The following is an 18,784-nucleotide window of genomic DNA, read 5'->3' as shown; positions in this document are numbered from 1 at the left end:
AGGCAGGGAGCAAAAGCGCCTGGGTGGCACATAACTGGGTTTCATTAGCAGAACACAGCTGATGTTTTGTGGTGACGTGTCTCCCGATATCTGCTGGTTTCCACTTCATGAGAGTGCTGTTGGATTTTGAGCTAGATACATGAAAACCCGGGCAAAAAAATGTGTTGGTGAAGGAAATATCTCTTTTTCCCAGGTGCAAGCTACTTCTTCAGGGGCAAGGAGTACTGGCGAGTGCTGGACAGTGAGCTGGAGGCCGAGCCTGGCTACCCCCAATCCATCGCCAGGGACTGGCTGGTGTGCAGCGACATGCAGGCGGACGCCCCGGAGGCAGCGGGCAGCAGCAGGGTTGGAGCACGCTCCAAGCCCGGGCAGCACGACCAGAGCCGCTCAGAGAACAGCTACGAGGTCTGCTCCTGCACCTCCGCCTCCGAGCCGCTGCGGGCCTGTCCTGTGCTCAGACTGCCGGCCGGCCTCACGTTGCTCTGGGCTGCAGCACTGCTGTGTGTGGCCCTATGACACCTCACCCCGCGGAGAGGACAGTGGTGCTCCAGGACAGCGGGTGGATGCGATCCCGTGCTGCTGAGCGTTGCAAGCAGAACAACATTCCTAGGAACATGCTGGTGAAGGTTTTGAATTCTCCATGAGAAGTGAACAGTGGCTGGTTTTAGTTTGGTTGGTTGGTTTTATTTTTTTTTCTTTTTAATTTTAGTTAAAGGTCTAATAACAGATTTTGAGTTCTGCACCTCCTTATTCCCCCATCCAGCTGAAGAGGAGAGCAGCCTAATGTTGCATTTAGAACTGTTCCATAGAGATGTGTAGCTTTGGATGCGGAACACTGCAGAGGAGGGAGGGAAGCGCTGCTGTGGTCGAGTGGGGACAGTGGTGGCGGCAGGATGGGCTGCGCTGCCACGACGTTCACATCCCATTGGATGTACTGGGTAGAAAGAATCTCTGACACCACGAAGATTAACTGCAAGGTGATTGTTTTATTGTCCCATCTGCCATGGTAGCTGATGTCTGGGTAACCTGTGTCCATTCTACAGGCCAGAAACAGCCTTGCCTTTCAGAAGGCAATGCAGCTTATCTTTGTATCCAAGTCTTTCGGGTTTAACAGTTTCTCTAATAAACCTTGGCTGCCTACACACAGCTCCCAGTCCTCTGCTGGATCAAGCCTGCCACCTTCAGTAAGGTGCTGGCTGCTCAGGCTTGGGCACAGCCTTACCAACAGGACACCATGACGTCACCCAACAGCCTCATCCCTGCACCGGAATTCCTCTGCTCTCAGAGCTTCTGCCTCATGCTGTTTTACGTTCTGGGAGGGATTAAAATGGATGGATTTGTGTTGCTGTCATAGCTGGATGCACCACAGAGGATGGGCTGTGGGGAGGAGGAATGCATGCAGTCAGCCTTAAGCTCCTCCTGGCGCCTCAGCCACAGGTTTGGAGCAACAGATGGGAGGTCAAGAGCTGCATTAGGATGGTCCTTGACTCGGTCTCACTCGTACAGTGAGGCACAGTGACTGCCCGGGGCGGCCCTCGCTGCACTGGTGCATCCCTGCCTGCTCAGATGGCAGCATGCTCTCAGTGATGCAGTTCTGGATCAGGCTCTTTCGGAGGTCCCTTTGGACACATCCGTCAGTGCAGAAGGAGCACACAGTTGCCTCCTGACTCTGGCTGCAGATAATAAATAACGTTTCAGTGGCTTTTAATGTTCCCCTCGAGAAGATGAGTACGAAATATTGTTATTGTGACTCATGGCTGAATGGACAGGGCACTGTGTGCTGAAGGATGAGCTGTCCCAACATGCCCATGTGCTGCTCAAGCTGAGGGCAGGCAGGGAGGGACAGCTCTGCTCTATGTCAAGTAAACATCTTATTGAATGTATCCTTGGATTCAGAGTATAAAGGTGTTGAAATCCACCCCAAGTGGTGCACAGTCAACCTCAGAGCATGTAACCATGCTGGGTGACGTTCACACCAGGCCCACTTTTGTTCCCTGTTGGTCCCTGCAGACATTGGACATGTCCTGCTGGGCCTCCGCTGCAAACCGCTATCTTGCAGCTCACTTGTGATGCTGCTGGTACCCAACACAACGGGACAAAAGCCAACCGGGATGCCCACGGTGTTGCCATCCTGCTGTGTGAGCCCTGGATGCGGATGTGAGATGATCTCACTCCCTGGGATGGAAATGGCAGCCAGGGAGTCTCCCTGGGAGGTCATTGGTTCAGCGTGGGGCCAGCGGGGTCGGTGCTGCCCGAGGGTCACAGCCGGAGGGCCGGGCATTGGGAGCAGATGTCCACAGCACAAAGACACCATTGTACCAAGAGCCCTCAGCAGTGGGCGGGGAAGGAACCCAAGGTTTCGGCTGTGCTGGGGCTTCCCTCTGGTCCTGGTGGAGGGCAAGGAGGCGGAACGGCTCCTCCAGCTCCAGCGGGATGCAGAGGTACACGCAGAGGCGGACTGGGTCATCGTGCCACTGTGCTGGGCAGAGCCACCATGACACATCCCCTCGTGGGGACGCTGCGGGGGGGGCAAAGCCACGGTGGTTTTTATCCAAACCCGAGGAGGGCGGCGGGGCTGAGCAGCAGGCAGAGGGGCTGCCCGGGCTCCGTCCGTGTGTCGGTACACGGGACGGCCCCGTGAGGCCGCCGGAGGGCAGCAGAGCCCCGGCACTGCCCGCCCCAACCGGCACAGCACGGGGCGGAGCGGGGGGGGGGGGGGGGAGAAAAAGACAGAGAAAAGAGAAAAAATAGAAAAAAAAAAGAGAAAGGAAAGAGGAAAAAGTAAGGTGGGCAGAAGCGGTTTTCAAAGGCCAAAGCTATAGCAACGTCTGGATTAAAAAATAAAACGATAACATTAAGGACAATTAATCTTGGACGTGCCATGGTGAGCGACGTGACACGGCTTGAGAAACACAATAAAGCTGTGAGGAGGCCTCCTCTGTCCTCTAATTGAAATCACACATCAGCTGTGTGTGTAACATGGGCTGCTGCCTCCCACAGCCCCGGGGAAGGGAGCACCCAGCCCTCATCCCGGGAGGTGGGGTAAAATGAGTCATTCTGATTGATTGAGGGTGAAAGCTCCCCCCCCCCCCCCCCCAACCCCCACAGGTTTAATCAGCAATTGCAGAGCTGTGGGCAGGAGAGCAGGTGCTGGGGCTCAGCCCCATAGGTTGGTAGGTGCTTCTAGCATTTTCCTGCTTTGCTATAGCTTTTAGAGATGGTTTTTGCTTCTCAGGTGACTATATGGGAGAGGACAAATCCTAGCCCTGCCTCCAGCCCCACCACCTTGCTTTTTCCATCTCCTCTGCCAGGTGCACGTGATGTGGGACCAGGCTGAACCCAGCAGCAAGCCTGGGGGATGCCTTGTGCAAGGGGTTGTCCTGGCTCTCTGTGTTCAGCAGTTCCTGGTAAGCTCAGTGCTGTGGGTCACTTGCTTGCTTTTTACTGCCATTTCTAGGTGGGGCAGTTGGCTGGCCCTCATGGGCTGGTACAGGCCAGGGAGGAGTATAGGACAGCCAAAAGCAGGGAGTACACAGCAGAGCAACAGGCTATAAGAATACAATCTTGCGCTAAGAATAGGAGAGGCTATTAAAGCTGGATGGTACGTGGGGGATTTCTGTAGGCATGTGCTGGGGCTGTTAGCTGGGAAGCAGTCGTCTGCAATACAAGTTGGTATGGCAAGGCCAGGGGCTACAAGGTTACTGCAGGAGCTGCCAGCACAGCTCCCCATCCTCCACGCAATGTTCTGGTCTTCAGTTGGAAATAAAGTAAAACTCCTAAACCTCTGGTGAGATTTATTGTCCTGTCAGCAGTGAAAACCTCAACTCAGTGTTACGCTGCCAGCTCCAGTGGACTTGTCCCTCTGTGATACAGGACGGATGTGTGTTTGGTTTTCTGTTGTTGGTTTTTTTTATTAAGACAGCTTTGAGCTTGGATGAGCACCCCAAACAGTCAGAAAACAACCCTCAGACCAGGCAGTTGCTGGAGCAGCAATCAGCCTGCTCTGAGCAGCTCTCAGTGCTTGGCACTGTGTCTGCAACAGTGCTGCTCTGTTGCAGTGGGGATGGAACTTCCCAAGCGCTGCAAGGGGCTGCAGCAAGACTTAAGGGTTGTGCTGCTTGGTTTGTGGTGACTTCTCTTTGGGCTTCATGTGAGAAAATGTGCATCCTGGGGAGAGGCCTTCCCACCCTGTATCCGACAAGCCAACCCCAGCCCACATGTGGTACAGCTGGAAAGCTTGGGGTCTCACTTGAGATCAGTTACTCGATATGTTAAAAAGAGGTTTGGAGGTGGGAGCACAAGCTATGACTGCAGAAGCCTGTTTGTATGTTGAGATTCAAAGGGTAGAAATGCCTTATTTAGCTCACCAGCTCAACTGTAATGCAGGGAGAACCAAGCTGGAAAGGCCCTGGCATGCTGTGCCTGCAGAACAGAAGAGGGAGCTTATCTGGGGGCTGCTCAGTGATGATATTCCCCTCTCCACTGGGCAGTTACAAAAAACTGATGGCTTCTTTGAGACTGAGGCTGCTTTGGGCTGGGGAATAGGAAACTGCGGTGTTGAGTGGTATGTGGGCATTGCTCTTTGCTAGTTGTGTGACTGTTTTGCACCCTGCAGCTCCTCTGTGCTGGGGTACTCACCCTCCTGCTCTGAGCTGCTGGGCTGTGTACTGCCCACGTTCACATCTGTGCATCAGTGGGGGCAGAGCTGTAGAATGGGTTTGCTTGTTTGTGAAGCTACCAAGTAATGGGCTAGCCGTGGCCCAGGAGGGCTTGTGAAGAACTGTGGAGGCTCCTTAAAAGCCTGCCGTCCAACAGAGCTCTGGGGAGAGATTTCCACAGCAGCAGTGGAAGTCTTTGCCCCACTTACTTGCATCACTGCGCTTCAACTTCTCTGAAATGTTGTCATTATGCTCAACCCAAGCTTGTAACTGCTCTGTTTTTCTGAGCGCACAAAAGTAAAGATGTTTTACAGCAATTCTCTGCTTTAACTGTCCCTTTTTGCACTGCTGTGTCCATCTGCCCTTTTTCCCTATCCGCTGCCACGGAGCCCTGCACGGCGAGATGCCCGTGACGTGAGATCTGACAGCTGTTTGTGGTGCAGCTTTAAAACCTCAGCCCAGATGTGGGCAGCAGCTGCTTTCCCAGTCTGCATTGGAAACGGGTGTGCAGAAGCTGAAGCGGGATAGAGCAGTTTGGCAGTGAATCTCCTTTTCCTGAGGTGCCGCATATATGGGGGAATTCCTGTTTGCCCAGCCCTCCCTAAGCAAAAGCCATGCTCAGGTGGGCGGTGTTCTGCAAGGCCGTGCTAATTCTGCCCAATGGAGCACGTGCTGAGCACTTGGGATGCCTCGTGCTGCAGCAGTGAAGCCGTGTCCCAGCACCCTCCTGCTCCTGGGGCTGCTGCTGGGCCTGCCTCGGAGCTGCCCTGTGCAGGGAGTCAGCCCGAAGCCTGCCCCAAAATAGCTTTGTTCTGGCAGCCTGGTGGACTGTTATTCCTAACCTCCGGGTCAAGCAAGGTAGTGGTGACGCAATGGAAAACCATGGTCTGTGTGTGCTGTCACTGCAGCGGCTCATCCATCAGCTGCACCCTGACCCATGCTGGGCTGCCCGTGGGGAAGGGTGATGGCCCCGATGCTGCTTTGCCACTGGGCTTCCCCTGAGCAGCATCTCATCAGTGGGGTGGAATGCTCTTCTGTATGCAGTGATCTGGTGGCTGTGCACATCCTGCTGGCACCCTGCTATCAGGCCTCCTCACCTCCGGTGCTGCTGTAGGCATAGGGTCCATGCTCCTGCCATGCCCTTCTATGCAATTACAGCTTTCAATTTGAATTCATACCTGCTTCCTGCTTGCCTTTGTGTTACCGGGGTGAGCAAACAAACACCTGCCAGCAGGCTCTGAGGGCCACGTGGCTGCCAGCCTGTCCTTGCTGTGTGTGTGCTCATGTGCACGCTATCTCTGGCCTTGTTTGGGCTGGGCTGGGCCACGCTTTGCAAGTGTGTGCTGAGCTGTTGGGGTGTAACTGTGCTGCTGATAGCAAAGGGAAAGCACCCTGCTGTTCTTGGCTGGGAGAGGGCCCTGGCCTCACTTGAACTCAGCATAGAGAAGTGCGGAGTGCTCAGCAAATTCTGAAGAATAATTCAGTATTGATTATCCATCTTCCCACTGAACTTCTGGAGGTGGAGGCTTTGGGTTGCCGTTCCCAGTGCTGCAGCACAGGACTGCTTTGTGCAGCTGCAGCATCTGGGTGAGCCCATCTATGGGCAGAGTGGCAAAGATGCTGCTGGGCTTTCTCCTTCTCTTTTTTCCTCTTGCATTGCAGAACAAAAATTGGATTTTCTTGCATGGCAGAACAAAAACTGAAGCGCACTCATTAGTGAACCACACTACATTTGGTCAGGGTGAGCAGTAAGGAGGGGAAAAAAAATGGAAATGAACTCAGCTGCAAATGATGTATTCAGAACTTGTTCTCTATTGGTGATGGATGAGCAGCCCCTCCTGGGTGCAGAAATCCTGGGGTGGGGGCAGCCAGCTGGGAGGTGGGCCTCTGCAGCAGTGTCTGATGGAGGGCATTTTTCTGTCCCCTTCTCTCTGCTCTCCCTGCCAGGCAGTCAGACCTATTGACCAGCAGCTGCGTTTGTTTTTCTACGGCTGTTGGGATTATAGCAGTGCTCTCAGTGGAACCAAACCTCTGGGGCTGCAGGTGGTAGGGCCTCTGCTCCTGGGCTTCTTGGGGAGGGTGAGTGTCTCACGTGGGGTTCCACAACACCGAATACAAGGCGACCCTGCTGGGACTGCTGGTAAAGACAAATGGGCCCTACAAGCAGCAGCAGCAGTGCTGTATATTTGGACTTGCAGATGGAAGTGGGGAGAAATGGGTCGCGTAGCCGGGGTCACTGAGCCCTCCAGTGCTGTGTTCTGAAATAAGGGCAGGAAAATGCCTTCGCTCTGAAGGTGCTGCTGTTTTGCTGGTGCTTTGCTCTGGTGGCCAAGCTGGAGCAGCTTTGAGATAGGACTGTGTCTGGACTGCCCAAATGTTTACGTGTGACTGCTGGCTTCTGGTAGCTGGTTCAGTTGTGCACACCCACAGGCAGAGGATTTACTGCCAAAGCTGCCCGTCCCGATAAACACCCATCCTTGACCTGCAGCCCAATAAGGCCCCAGGAAGCAGCTCACCCTGGCTGATAAAACCATCCAAGCTGCTGCTCCAGCCCTGTGCATGTGGGTACAGCCGGGACAACATCTGCCTCTGTTGCGTGCTGCATTGAGCTCATACCTGGGCACTCTGCGTTGCTTCTCCCATCCCAGCCAAAACAAATGCAATCTGCTCTCGTGTATGCTGCAAGAGCCCTGCCAGGAACAAAGAGGAACTCAAATATTTGTGCTCAGTTGTTGCTCTTTCCATTCAGGCAATAAGTGCCAACTGCTGCAGAGCCTGGCAGTGTGGGATTTCCGCTGGGCTGGCTCTGGCTTCACAGCCCTGCCGAGATGAAACACCTACAATTAACAGCTGGGCTCTAAGCTGGGGAAGATGACTGAGGGTGATTGAAATCTGGCCTTCAAAACAAAACAAAAAGCCTGCGTCAAATGGAGAACGTGTGTTCTTTGTGCACAGCTTCCTGCAACATAGTGTTGTCACCATGAATGCTGGAGCTGTGTTACTGCCTGGGCTGCTAGCTGTCTGTCTGTGCACAAATACCTCAGAACTCCTGGAGAGAGGGGGAAAAAACATCAATTCAAACTGCCTTTCGTTGGAAAGCCCCACACTCAAAGCTGTGTGGAGGGCTGAGATTCTCCAGGTGTGGAGCTATTATATGGATGAGATGTTTGCAGAGTAATTACATAATGAGCTTCAGATCTCAGCTGCTTGGTCCCAGGGAAGCTGCTGTGCTTCAGCACTTGGTAGGGCCAGGGATAGGGCAGTGAAAGGACCGAGTGTGAGCTCAGCAACGAAGCTGTGCTGCTGATGTCAGTGGGCCCCTTCAAAGCTGAGGGGATAAAGGAGGGACAGGCATACCCAGCACCAGGAGTTCACGTGCCATTCTGCCAGAATGGAGTTTGGAGAGTCCTGGGAAAGCCCACATTGCCTCAGTGGGTTGGTCCAGGAGCAGGATGCTGTAACACGGATGGTGGATGCTTCTGCCCTGGAACCTCACCTGGACCCTTTCTGAGTGACATGCTGATGGTACGTGGGCTGTAAAATAAACTGTGAGTCCTTCCACATTTCTTCTTGGTTGTTTTGGGTGGGGTTTTTTTGTATGCAATCAGTTTTTGCAAGTTCTTGTGCAAGTGATGCAGTCTGGGGTAAGGCTTGGGCTCTGTGTGGTTGGCACGGGCTGGTCACTGAGGTCTGGACATCTCCGTGTGCTCTTGTGTGTGAATTCTACCTTTTTCCATTCCCCTTTCTCGATAGGGCTTTGGATGCTCTGTTATGCTCAGAGCACCATATTGCTGCCAGCCCTCACTCACTGCAGTCTGGAGCTGAGTAACCTCCTTTCCTTGACAAATTCTGATTGCCTTCTCCAGTTAATGTGGGATTTTTCCATTAGCCCCACAATTCCCTTTTTTCACTCAGAAATTTCTTATCAGGAATTCATTAGCCCTGAAATGTGAAGGACTGACTCTTCAGTCTTAACCACCTTTTATAATTACCTCCTCTCTGAGCTGTACTTGGAAAGATGTCTCCTGAGTTCCATTTTACACAGCGTGCAGCACTCCCCTTATTTCTGTATTATGGCATAAAATTAAATCATCTCTACTTCAGCTGACTGAAAAGCTACTAGAAACTTCAAGAGCTTCAGGAAAAAAAACTACTGTCAGAGATGAGGCTTCTTCTGGCTTGTTTTTTAGTTGCACACATTGCACACAGCAGATGAGAAGCGCTGTTTGCCTGCTTCAGTAGCTGTCTGCACTTCCAAAAAGGATGGGTTTTGGCAGCTCCTTGAGCTCCCTGCTTCTTCCTGAGGTCACTGCTGAGGTGGTATCCTCACAAAGCACTGTCCTGGCAGAGCAGCGTGCCTAGCAGGGCTGCAAGAAATGCATGTACAAAAGTGTAGATATTCCAAGCAGAGTGTAAAGGTGGATCGATTCTATAGGGTCCACATTAGAAATGCTAAAGCTCAGTATGTCAGCTTGGCCTGACCTCGCTGTTTGCTGACACTTGAGGAGGCAGCAGAAGTTAAATCCCTCATGTTCCTGGAGCTCCTGCGCTGCCAGTGGGTTGAGGTCAAAGGAACGAGTGCAGGGAGAGAACTGTGGCAAACAGCTTTCCTTTTTCAACAGGACACAAACCCTTCGCAGGGTTATGCATACATCATTGTCTGGTAAGGAGCAATTGACTGATAACAGCTCCTGCAGCCAGCACTGGGCGTACCATTGGGAACTTCCTGGAAAACACCTGTACACAGCAAACCTGTTACAATGAGCTGGCTGATAAGGGGTATTGCACTTCAATGGAGTTAGCTCGTGAACGTGGGAGAGGCCTTGGTTTCTTGAACAACAGTAAGAAAGGGCAGATGTTATGTAAGTCAGCCGTGCGTAGCCACTCACTGTGTGCAGTACAGAACTGGAGTAATGCTGCCTTTCATTGCAGCACACAGTGAATCTGGAACATCCTCACTATTTATCTTTCTCTGAAGCTGTTTGCATCTTGTCCCCTGCCAGAGGTGAGCAGGAAGGTATCTCAGCAGCCCAGTGGTTCTTCATTCCCACTATCAAAATAGCCTAATGTTGGCAAGTTAAAAGCTGAAGAGCTGGCAAGAATTTGCTACAGAAGAGCAGTGAAGGGCCAGCCCAAACCCAGCATGCGTGTGCTACTCAGGACCTGCTGACCCCTGCTACTGGCAGGGATGCGAAGGAATTCACTGCTGCCATGCATAGTGATGCCTTTATGTGGGCAAAGCTGTGCTGACAGGGGGAGCTGAGACGTTTCCTGTGTGATGCAGACAGACATGTGCCTCTTCTGTGCCACGAGAGATCTGGCTAAATTAGCACGGGGAGGGCATCTCGTTTGTCATGCAACAACAGATCATCTGTGATTCAAATAAGAGTATGCTTATGTTGTTAAAATGGCATCATTTGCTGCAGGGTGTATTTGTCTAACTGAATCCAACCACAGAGAATTTCTCTAATCAAATGAGGTCGGTTTGACATGGGTGGCTCTGTGGGCTGCAGCTCATGCTCAGTGCCATGTTGACTCTCAGGGGCTGTTGATGGCTCTATTTTGATTGTTCCTGTTTGTTTTTCTGTTTTACCCTAAATGCTGTTGGGGCATCCTAATTGCATATAGAGGGACGCTGCAGCTCACTCTAAGAAGAATTGCATTGCCCATCTAGAAAGATGCAATCCTTCCAGCTCCCATCCACATGCAATGGCTGGCATGAGACACGCACACAGGAGAGAACATGAGCGTGCACCTTGCTCTGGCTGCTCTCCCTGCTCGTGCCTAATGGCTTGCTCTGCGTCAGCATCACGGGGATACTGCTTCTGTGCCTTATGCAACAGCTGTACCCATACATGTAGCAGCACATTTCTTAGCATGGCCTAATTTGATGTCCCATGACACATTAAACTGATGTCACAGTGGCTGCACAGCTTTCAAGTTGATTCTGTTCCTAAGCACACAGACTGGCAATAAGTGGGTCCTCTGCTGGCACAAGTAGGTGCAGTTGGCTTTATTGCTTCTGGATGAGGTTTGTACACAAGTGAGATGGGACATTCTCTGGCTCCTGCTCTCAGCAGGGCAGCCTGCACAGTGGGAAAGGTCTCATATGAAAGCGTGTGATCTGGGGTCTGTGAAGTGCTTGGAGGTTATTTCATGAAAGGTGTTATGTTAGTTTAAAAGATGGTCTGTTTACAGAAAAAATCTCATTTTCAATATAATCTCTGCGATCTGAAGGAAGTTATGACAAATCCTCATCTTATAAACTACAGGATGATGTCATCATCAAAAAATAAACAAGTTCTCTTCTACCAAAGAGTTCCAGTGTTCCCCTCTTTCTCCTTGATGCCACTTATACAGGGCACTTTTGCCTTCTTTTCTCCTGTATCCTTATTTTCTTCTCCAGGATCTGTATCTCTATTAATATCTAGCATTGTTGGAATGGCGCAAAGTGTAATTACTTGAACCAAATGGGTTGTGATGTTTTAAATGCGAAATGTTTGTGTTGCTCTCTGGACTTGGGTATATATTTATTATGGTTGCAGAACAGAGTTTCAAATAAGCCATCAGGATCCCAGATACGTTAAGGGTTAGGTTGAGACTGAACACCAAATTAAAGATGACAGAGCTCTTTCTACCCCCTGTGAATCCCCCAGTGGACACGCTTTCCCTTGCTGATCCCGTCATGCTCTTCTGGATTGATGTCTGCTCAGCAACCAGCATCCCAGGTGCTTCTATGGCCTCTGCTATGCAGTCTGGAAGCATTTCCAAACTCCTGGGTGCAGTCAGACTGCCCTTCCATGCTCTGTGCACAGGGTCAGCTCTGCAGCGGGCTGTTCCTGCTACAGAGTTCAGCAAGTGTACAGTGTTGTGGCAGAAGGAAGGCAAGCTAACCTTGGTTACGGTACTTCTCATGTGGTTCATTTAAGGCTACTTTCTGGTTTTATCTCTTCATTTTGTTATTTGCAGTGAAATAAAGGAGAACTGAATTTAAATATAAGCTAGTATTAATAGTTTGTTGCATCTGGCGATGTTTTCTGTAATTGGGTTATATTAATATTGCTGTTCAAGCCTCGAAGCTGCAAAAAACATCCCATCCTAATTGCACAACCTCAGCTCAGGTCCCCCGTTAATATGTGGGTGGATGCAACTCTTCTTTACGACTGTCTCGAGAGACAAAAAGAGTACACTGGTGTCCTGCTTATTATGCTGTGTTAGTTTTAAACAGCCTCTTGTCAACCAGCAGCCCAGTAGCTTCTCCTCCCTCTGGGTTTTGTGAGGTTAATGCATGAGTCATGGAACATTTGACTGAAATTTCATGAGTCATGGAAAACCTCTGTAGTCCTCATAGTTCTGAATGATCTTTTCCAGCACTGCCAGGTTGGGTGCCTGCATATACATCGTGATCACATCCAGTAATGCTTTATCGTGTCAACAAAAACAGAATCCTCTGCTGGGAAATATTAGGGTTATCCTGCCTTATTAGCTGAGCAACTCTCCTAGCTCGTACCTACCCAAGGGGAGCACTGTCTAAGGGCAGAGAACTCCTAAATCATGATTAGCCTTTTTGCTCTTACTTCTGTTCAGATATTTGTTTTTATTGGTGACTATACCTCATTGCCTTTGATTAAAGGGCAAACAAACCCAGGGCTGCTTGGTGAGATGCGCACACTTCTCATCTTCAGTTGGATGTAACAGTTACTGTATTACAGTTGCTACCGAAATCAAAGTAGTACAGACCTTGTCATTTACACAGATGAGAGGAAGAGGCAGGAATCAGGGCAGTTAAGCACTTAAATGCCTTTCAGAAACTCATCCCTCATTTGTCAGCAGGAAGGCAGCAGCTGGATATCTTTGACCCCAGCCAGGTTCTTCAGCTGAGCTGCATGTCCCAGTGTTCAGTTTATGGAGCAAAAAGCTCAGAGATGAACAAGAAAAAAAGAAATTAAAAATCAGGCATCGTAGCAGCCCTGGGTGTTTAGTTTGGTGATGGTTGTTGTGGTGGTGGTGGTGTTTTTTAATATAAAACAAGTCTGGAAGCACTAAACACTAGAACTTCCCTGATGTTCCACTGAAAAGCTTTCTTCCCCTCATTGCTTTGGGCTTCTGTGCTGCAGTATTGTCCCTCTTTGCACATTTCTAGGAAGGGGAGATGAAGGCTTGTTTCTCTGGGATGTAGCAGTGAGCACGCTGATCCCAGCTGCTTACTGCTGCAAACAGCCCTGTCAGGGCTCACTGCACTGTGCACCTGTGCTCAGTTGTACATTTCTTTGAGGCTGCCTGTCCTTGTCAGTTGAAAAAGCTGACTGAGAACACGTCCAGGGGAAGAGCCTGACTTTTCCCAACTGCTCTTTCTTTGTATCTGTAGGAGCTGATATGATAACATCCAAGGCCCGAGTTACTCCTTACTGCTCTTCTTTTGGTTTTAGAGAGATGTTCTCAGTCTCTGCCCAGAACCACTGTGAAGCTGGAGGGAGCTGAGCATTACACACCCAGCTTGTCCAAGGCTGTGCTTTGACCTTGCTTGTGTCATTCCTGCCAGATGCTTGCCCAACCTGCTCCAAAAACGCTCCCACACTGCAGTGCTCTGCTGCCCAGGCAGCCTGCTTGCATCCAGACCCAACCACACAATGAGATGTTGGGGAGAGAGCTCCTTCATTGCTGCCTGACCTCATTATGTCTTGTCCTATCCCTGTGCACATTGCTCACTGCTACAATCTAAACAGCTGTTATTTACGTGTCTGCAAATTTCTCCACTGTCTCTGCATGGGATGAGTAAGGAGCAGTGCCTACCTGAAATTGAATATTCTACTGGGCTTCTTAAAAACAGACACCTCCAAACTAATTCATCCTAAAAGGAGGATAGTTTTACTTGCGTTCCCCTCCCAGGGCAAGCTGAAAGCTCGCTAGAAGCAGTTACCCTTCCTGAGTGAGCAAAGCCCTGCAGAACGACATTTGAAGCAGGAAAAACACCAAGGCTTCTGGTTCATGGCAGGACAGAGGCAGGCTGCTGTGGGAAGGCTCTACTGGATTCCAGCGTCCTGTACTGGAATGTGCTGAAGCTGTTGCTGAGAATGCAGTCTCCAGAGGAGCAGACTGCAGGCTGAGCCAAGGACTGTGTCCTCCTGACCAACCTCAGCTTCTCCAGGATGGACCTGGGAGGCTCTCTGCATGGCAAGGATGCAGGTGGGGGGATGAGGGTGCTGGCAATGGACTTGCTTGTACCCTGTCCAGACCCCACCTCATGTAAGGAACTGTGCGATGATAACCTGCTGACTTACAGGCAAGCAGTGTGCACTTTGGCAAGCAATAGCTTCCAATTAGCCTGAAAACAGACTCCTCCGAGTAGAATATTTGCAGACTCTCTCTTATTCACTGGCAAACCTCAACTTAATACAATCAGCTGCTTGACAGACAGGTTAGGTAATGGTCCTTCATGTGGGCACTAACAGGTTTGATGACTAAGTACAGCCTCACTGCCCTCTGCCAGCAGCTGAAATGCATCTGATACTAAAATGCAGGGGAACCTGTGGAGCCCCTTGCCAGAGCACCTTGCTGAGTGCATTAAAACATAACCTTCAATAATTCATGAAATCTGTTCAGGGAGCTGGTGTGTATGTGAGGGGAGGGGGTAATAAAATATCACAGACCTGGCCTGCCAGGATAATTGAGTGGCTGGTTAAATCTCTCAGTGGTATTAATCAATAAAGGGGCCCTAGTGTAAATAAATCCAGAATGAATATGACAGGGCTAGGGAAGTGCAGGGAAAGCAGTTCTTCCACTCCTGCATGTGACATGAGGGGCCATACTGCGATAGCAGCTGCCATTGGAGTGCAGTCTGTGCTCTGAGTTCAAACTTTCAGATCTTCCAGCCATGCTGTCCCGTGTTTAGGTGTCACCTAAAGGTCTGATCCAGCTGTGTGCACAACTGCAAAGCTGTGGGCAGTTGGTTGTAGGTTCTGAACTCCATCACTTAGTTCAGAGGCTCCACCACCAAAAGCTGCTGCAGTGAGTGGAGCATCACTCCCTTTCTCAGACAAAAGCACTTTCCTGGAGTTGGAATGCTGTTTGCACAGATCCTGTGTGAGGCATGAACAAATACTCCTAACAGAGCTCACAGTGCTGCTGTAAACTTACAGATGGACTCCAAATAAATGTACCGATTCAGCCTCTCCAGGAAGGCTCTGTGACATGGCTGCATTCAGCACACACTTAGCCTGGTGCTGTGCCATTGAGGTCTGTGTTCTGCCCTTACTGATAGTTGGGCTGGAATCGAACTTACAGACAGGTATCTGCAATGAGTAAGATTAAAAGATGTAATTTTAATTTTCCATTAAATACAGCCTGCAGCTTGTCTTCTATTCCATTAATGCTAAGCTAATATTTGCTTTTACCACGTACAGATGTTTGTGGACCTGTGTGTTTTCCTTCCACCAAGGGATTCTCAGCCAAGCACTGCATATTCAGTTCCTTTGCTCCTTCCTGATGGATCTGGTAGAAATGCCAGCATTCAGGCTGGTTTTGGCTCTGCCCAGATACTTCTGGTTATGCTTGGCTATTCGGAAGTCTGTGGAAAGCATATATGTGTGTTACTGTTTAAATACGTCAACATTTTAATTCAATTTTTAATCTTCAAAAATAGCATCTGCTTTTCATCCAGATGTGCTCTGAAGCTAAGCCACCCTTCATCACTCCTCTCGTGCTAGGCTGTCCATCCTTTTTGGCTAAGAAATAAACAAAATAATTTTCAAGATGTGAAGCTGCTGTTTTTGCAAGGCAAATTCGTTACCCAGCAGCAGCCTTGCCTCTGTGTCCACCTATGGCTGCACCACAGCTCATCTTAAGGCTGAAGCTTCCATTTCACATGAAGAGGAGATGTGTGGCCAATTAACAGTCTCAGCCCATGTGCAGCCACGTCTTGCTCATGTGCTCAAGCCTCACGGTTTGGCATTTCCCTTCTTCCAGAAGCACTGGTATGTTTGGCTGAGATCTTATTGCCTCTGTGAGGCAATAACTGTATATAGAAAGATTACAAAGGAGTGCCTTGGAGATTCCCTCTGTGTATTGCCGAATTTTGATTTCAAATGAGATCTATACTGATAGAAATAACCTGCTCTCTATAATTGTATCCAGCCAAGGATTCCTCCACGCCTTCCACCGTTGAGTATACAGTTAATTTAGCCATAGGTTGACTGTGCTGACAACAATTTAGCCCCAGATGATGAAAGTCTCTCTTCTGTCTTCCTTCAAAATCTTTTTGCTGGGTTTTTTTTGTTCACACATCATGCCCACGTAATCCTGTAGCTTTAACCAACTCCACAGCACTGAGCCAGGGTTAGGGTTAACTACAGGGTACCTCTGAGGTAAGGATGGCACTCCTGCATTCCTGTAGACAGAAACAGATATATTAACAGCTGCTGATTACAACACGGTATTGGAAAAGAGTATCATCCGAATCACCAGGATATCAGCTGTCTCATTGCTTGTCTTCACGTGTGAATTACAAAAATGGATAAAGTTGCAGGAACTTGCAAAAGAATTTTGAACAAATATTGTGAGGGTTCCCACAGCTGGGTGTATGCTTGTGTTTTCTCCACCCATCGTAAATCATAGCAGTAGGCCTTACCTCAGCCATCCATTAGTAAACTGAGCTGTGTGTTCTGCCTCCATGTGAGGAAGTAGCTGGATACCTGTTGGTGATAGCATTCATACCATTAGCAAATGGGAGACTACGAGAGGAGAGCAGAATTCACATGCATTGGATGCTGGCCTAAATACACTCTCGCTCAATTCTGGACATCAGGGAGGAATTGATAGAGCGTAAGTATTTAATCAGCAAACCACAGGAAAAAATATTGTGAGGAATTCTGCTACGAATTCAGAAGCCTTTCAGCCCTCTTTATTCCGACACCAACAACCATTTTGCTAATAACGTGTGTCTGCAGAATGCACTCCAAACTGAATTTGCTGTCAAGTAGCATTGTACCTCATTAGCTTCAGCTGGAAATCTAAGATCTCTGCAGAAGTTTGTTGAGATCTTTTCATTAGTCTATTTTTGGAAGACAAGCTGGAGAGCCATTTAAGTGCTAGAAATGTTAAGTGGTCAACACCAGGGTCATGTTGGGCACCAGGTGTGCACACAGCATCCAGCACCACCTGGTCCTGATCCTTGCAGAGACCTCTGAGTACCTTCAGTATCTTTGTGCAGCTTTGAAATCCCACTTCTCCACCAGAATGCTGCCCAGTGAGCCTTCAGGCCTGCTTATAAACAAAAGCACTTTGCTTAGAATGACAATAAATGTTGGTGGAGAGGAGTTTACTGCCTGGCTCTGTGTGCCAAAGGCAGCATTAGAACCCAGGTTTCATAAAACCTATTTAGATTACACATTTCTTCTTGCAGCCCTCAGCACACGAAGGAACAAACAAGCACACGCAGTACACAACAAAGAACATTCACTGCAACATTTCAGCCTCTGGTTGAACAGCATTCATATCAGCCTCCTCCGGCACCGTGCAGGAGCTGCGTGTCTGCTGTTACGGCACCATAGAGGCAGCAGCTGTGGGCAGTGGCAGTCCCAGCACAGTTGTGCAGCACTGAGCTTCTGACCCCGGGGCCATGGCTGCTGCCCAGAGGAGGACATGAGATTGTGCCGAGATGGAGAATTTCAGAATGCTTTCTTCACTTCCTGACTTAAACTTTTGCAACTGTTATGTTCTGCATTAATGACAGCGGCTCTAATACAGCTGGCAAACTCCTGTGCCTGAGACTTGCTGAGTAGCTTGATTTTGATTTTGCAGGTTCTGTGATGCTTGCCATCTTATTGTGTTTACTTTTGAAATAACTTTGGCAGCACTGAAATCACACATAAACCCCAGCCTTGCATTGGTTCAAAGGTCCCAGCAGACACTGCCACCAAACACACAAACTGTCTGCTTCACGTGGACAAATCCCACTAAACTCGTGCTCGTAACTGCCGGGGTTGGAGCTGCAAATGACCTCAGATCAACCACTGCAATGCCTGTATCTGAGTCTGGGGCACACTGCCGTTCTTCCAGCAGCATTTTAAGCTGTGAACACACCCGACCGTGAGCTTTGCAGCACGAGGAGCAGCAGCCCACAGCCCACATGCTGTTCCAACCGCTGCTTCAGGGCAAGGCCTGGTGCAGAGGTGCTGCCTGTTCCCAGCTTCTGCCCCAAACAGCGATAAGCACAGCTGTTGGGCGTCACAACAGGGAGCACCCTCAGCACTGCGTGTCGGCCTTGTGAGAGCGGTGTTTGTTTGCACAGCCACCTTACGACAACAGGACGAGCTGACGGCATCTGGGTGCATCCCTGCCAGCACCAACCAGTGCCACACCAGTGAGCAAAAAGCAAACTGCACAACAGGGCCTGAGACGTGCGCTGGAATATTTTGTTCTCAAGTGGGCACTTTGATAAGGATGCAGACAGGGACGTGGGGTGCGTTAGGGGTATAGAAAGAAGGCCTGGGTGTGGGGCTGAGGGCCGTCCTGCTGCTCTCAGAGGACGACAGAGAGCAGCAGAGGTGAGTGAGCCTGCTGTGTGAGGCCAGGAGCCGGGGGAGGAGGAGCACCCAAGGGTGCTGGCAGGCCTGGGTCCCAGCAGGTGCTTTTTGGACTAAATGCTGAGAAACTCGCCATTTGTTTGGTCATTTGAAACATTTCTGAAAGACTTTGGAGGACTTAGGGCCGGGGTCAACGGGCAGGCAGCTCTAGAAGCCCTCCGCAGCGCCAAGAGCACAGCGCCGAGCGGGGCCGCCCGTGGCTCAGTGCCAGCGGCGACTGTGCCTTTAAATGGTCGGGCTGTGGCCCCCAGCGCCTCAGGTGGCCGCCGTGCCGTGATCCCCCACTGTCGCGCACCGCGCCTGCGCGGCGACCGCCCGGGCCGGTGCTGTGCTCCCGTTGGCGCCGCGCTCCACACAGCTTTGTCCGAGTGCGGGCGGCGGAGAGGCCCGGAGGGGCAGCGGGGAGCTTAGGGGTGACCCCGACCCGCTGGATACGAGAGGGCGGTGGGCGCAGGCGGCCCTTAAGGTGGATTGGTGCTTAAGGTGGACGGCTCGCTTAAGGTGGACTCGGCGTTAAGGTGGAGCGCTTTTAAGGTGGACTCG

At 50.4% G+C, this 18,784-nt stretch overlaps 2 protein-coding genes and 1 long non-coding RNA gene across 5 annotated transcripts in view; 2 read left to right on the top strand and 1 right to left on the bottom strand.

The window, feature by feature from the left end:
- Window positions 1-4,976, top strand: part of MMP17 (matrix metallopeptidase 17) — a 43,222-nt gene extending 38,246 nt beyond the window's left edge. For all 3 annotated transcript variants that reach the window (XM_015275637.4, XM_040648338.2, XM_046901224.1), the window contains one exon: window positions 194-4,976. In XM_015275637.4, the coding sequence (XP_015131123.1) occupies window positions 194-516 (323 nt within the window). In that variant the 3' untranslated portion in view covers window positions 517-4,976. The remainder of the gene's footprint in view (window positions 1-193) is intronic.
- ULK1 (unc-51 like autophagy activating kinase 1) overlaps window positions 843-18,784 on the top strand; it is a 90,316-nt gene continuing 72,374 nt past the window's right edge. Inside the window, exon 1 of the mRNA XM_415091.8 lies at window positions 843-3,407. Within this exon, the coding sequence (XP_415091.5) occupies window positions 3,359-3,407 (49 nt within the window). The 5' untranslated portion in view covers window positions 843-3,358. The remainder of the gene's footprint in view (window positions 3,408-18,784) is intronic.
- Window positions 2,083-18,641, bottom strand: LOC121106881. Its single transcript, XR_005840120.2, has 2 exons — window positions 16,285-18,641; window positions 2,083-16,044 (listed from the first exon to the last, which is right to left on the bottom strand). It is a non-coding gene; the product is annotated as an uncharacterized LOC121106881 (long non-coding RNA).

Source organism: Gallus gallus, chromosome 15 (genome assembly GCF_016699485.2).
Source record: "Gallus gallus isolate bGalGal1 chromosome 15, bGalGal1.mat.broiler.GRCg7b, whole genome shotgun sequence".
NCBI classification, from domain to species: Eukaryota; Metazoa; Chordata; class Aves; order Galliformes; family Phasianidae; genus Gallus; species Gallus gallus.
This window is presented reverse-complemented; position numbering and strand designations above follow the sequence as displayed.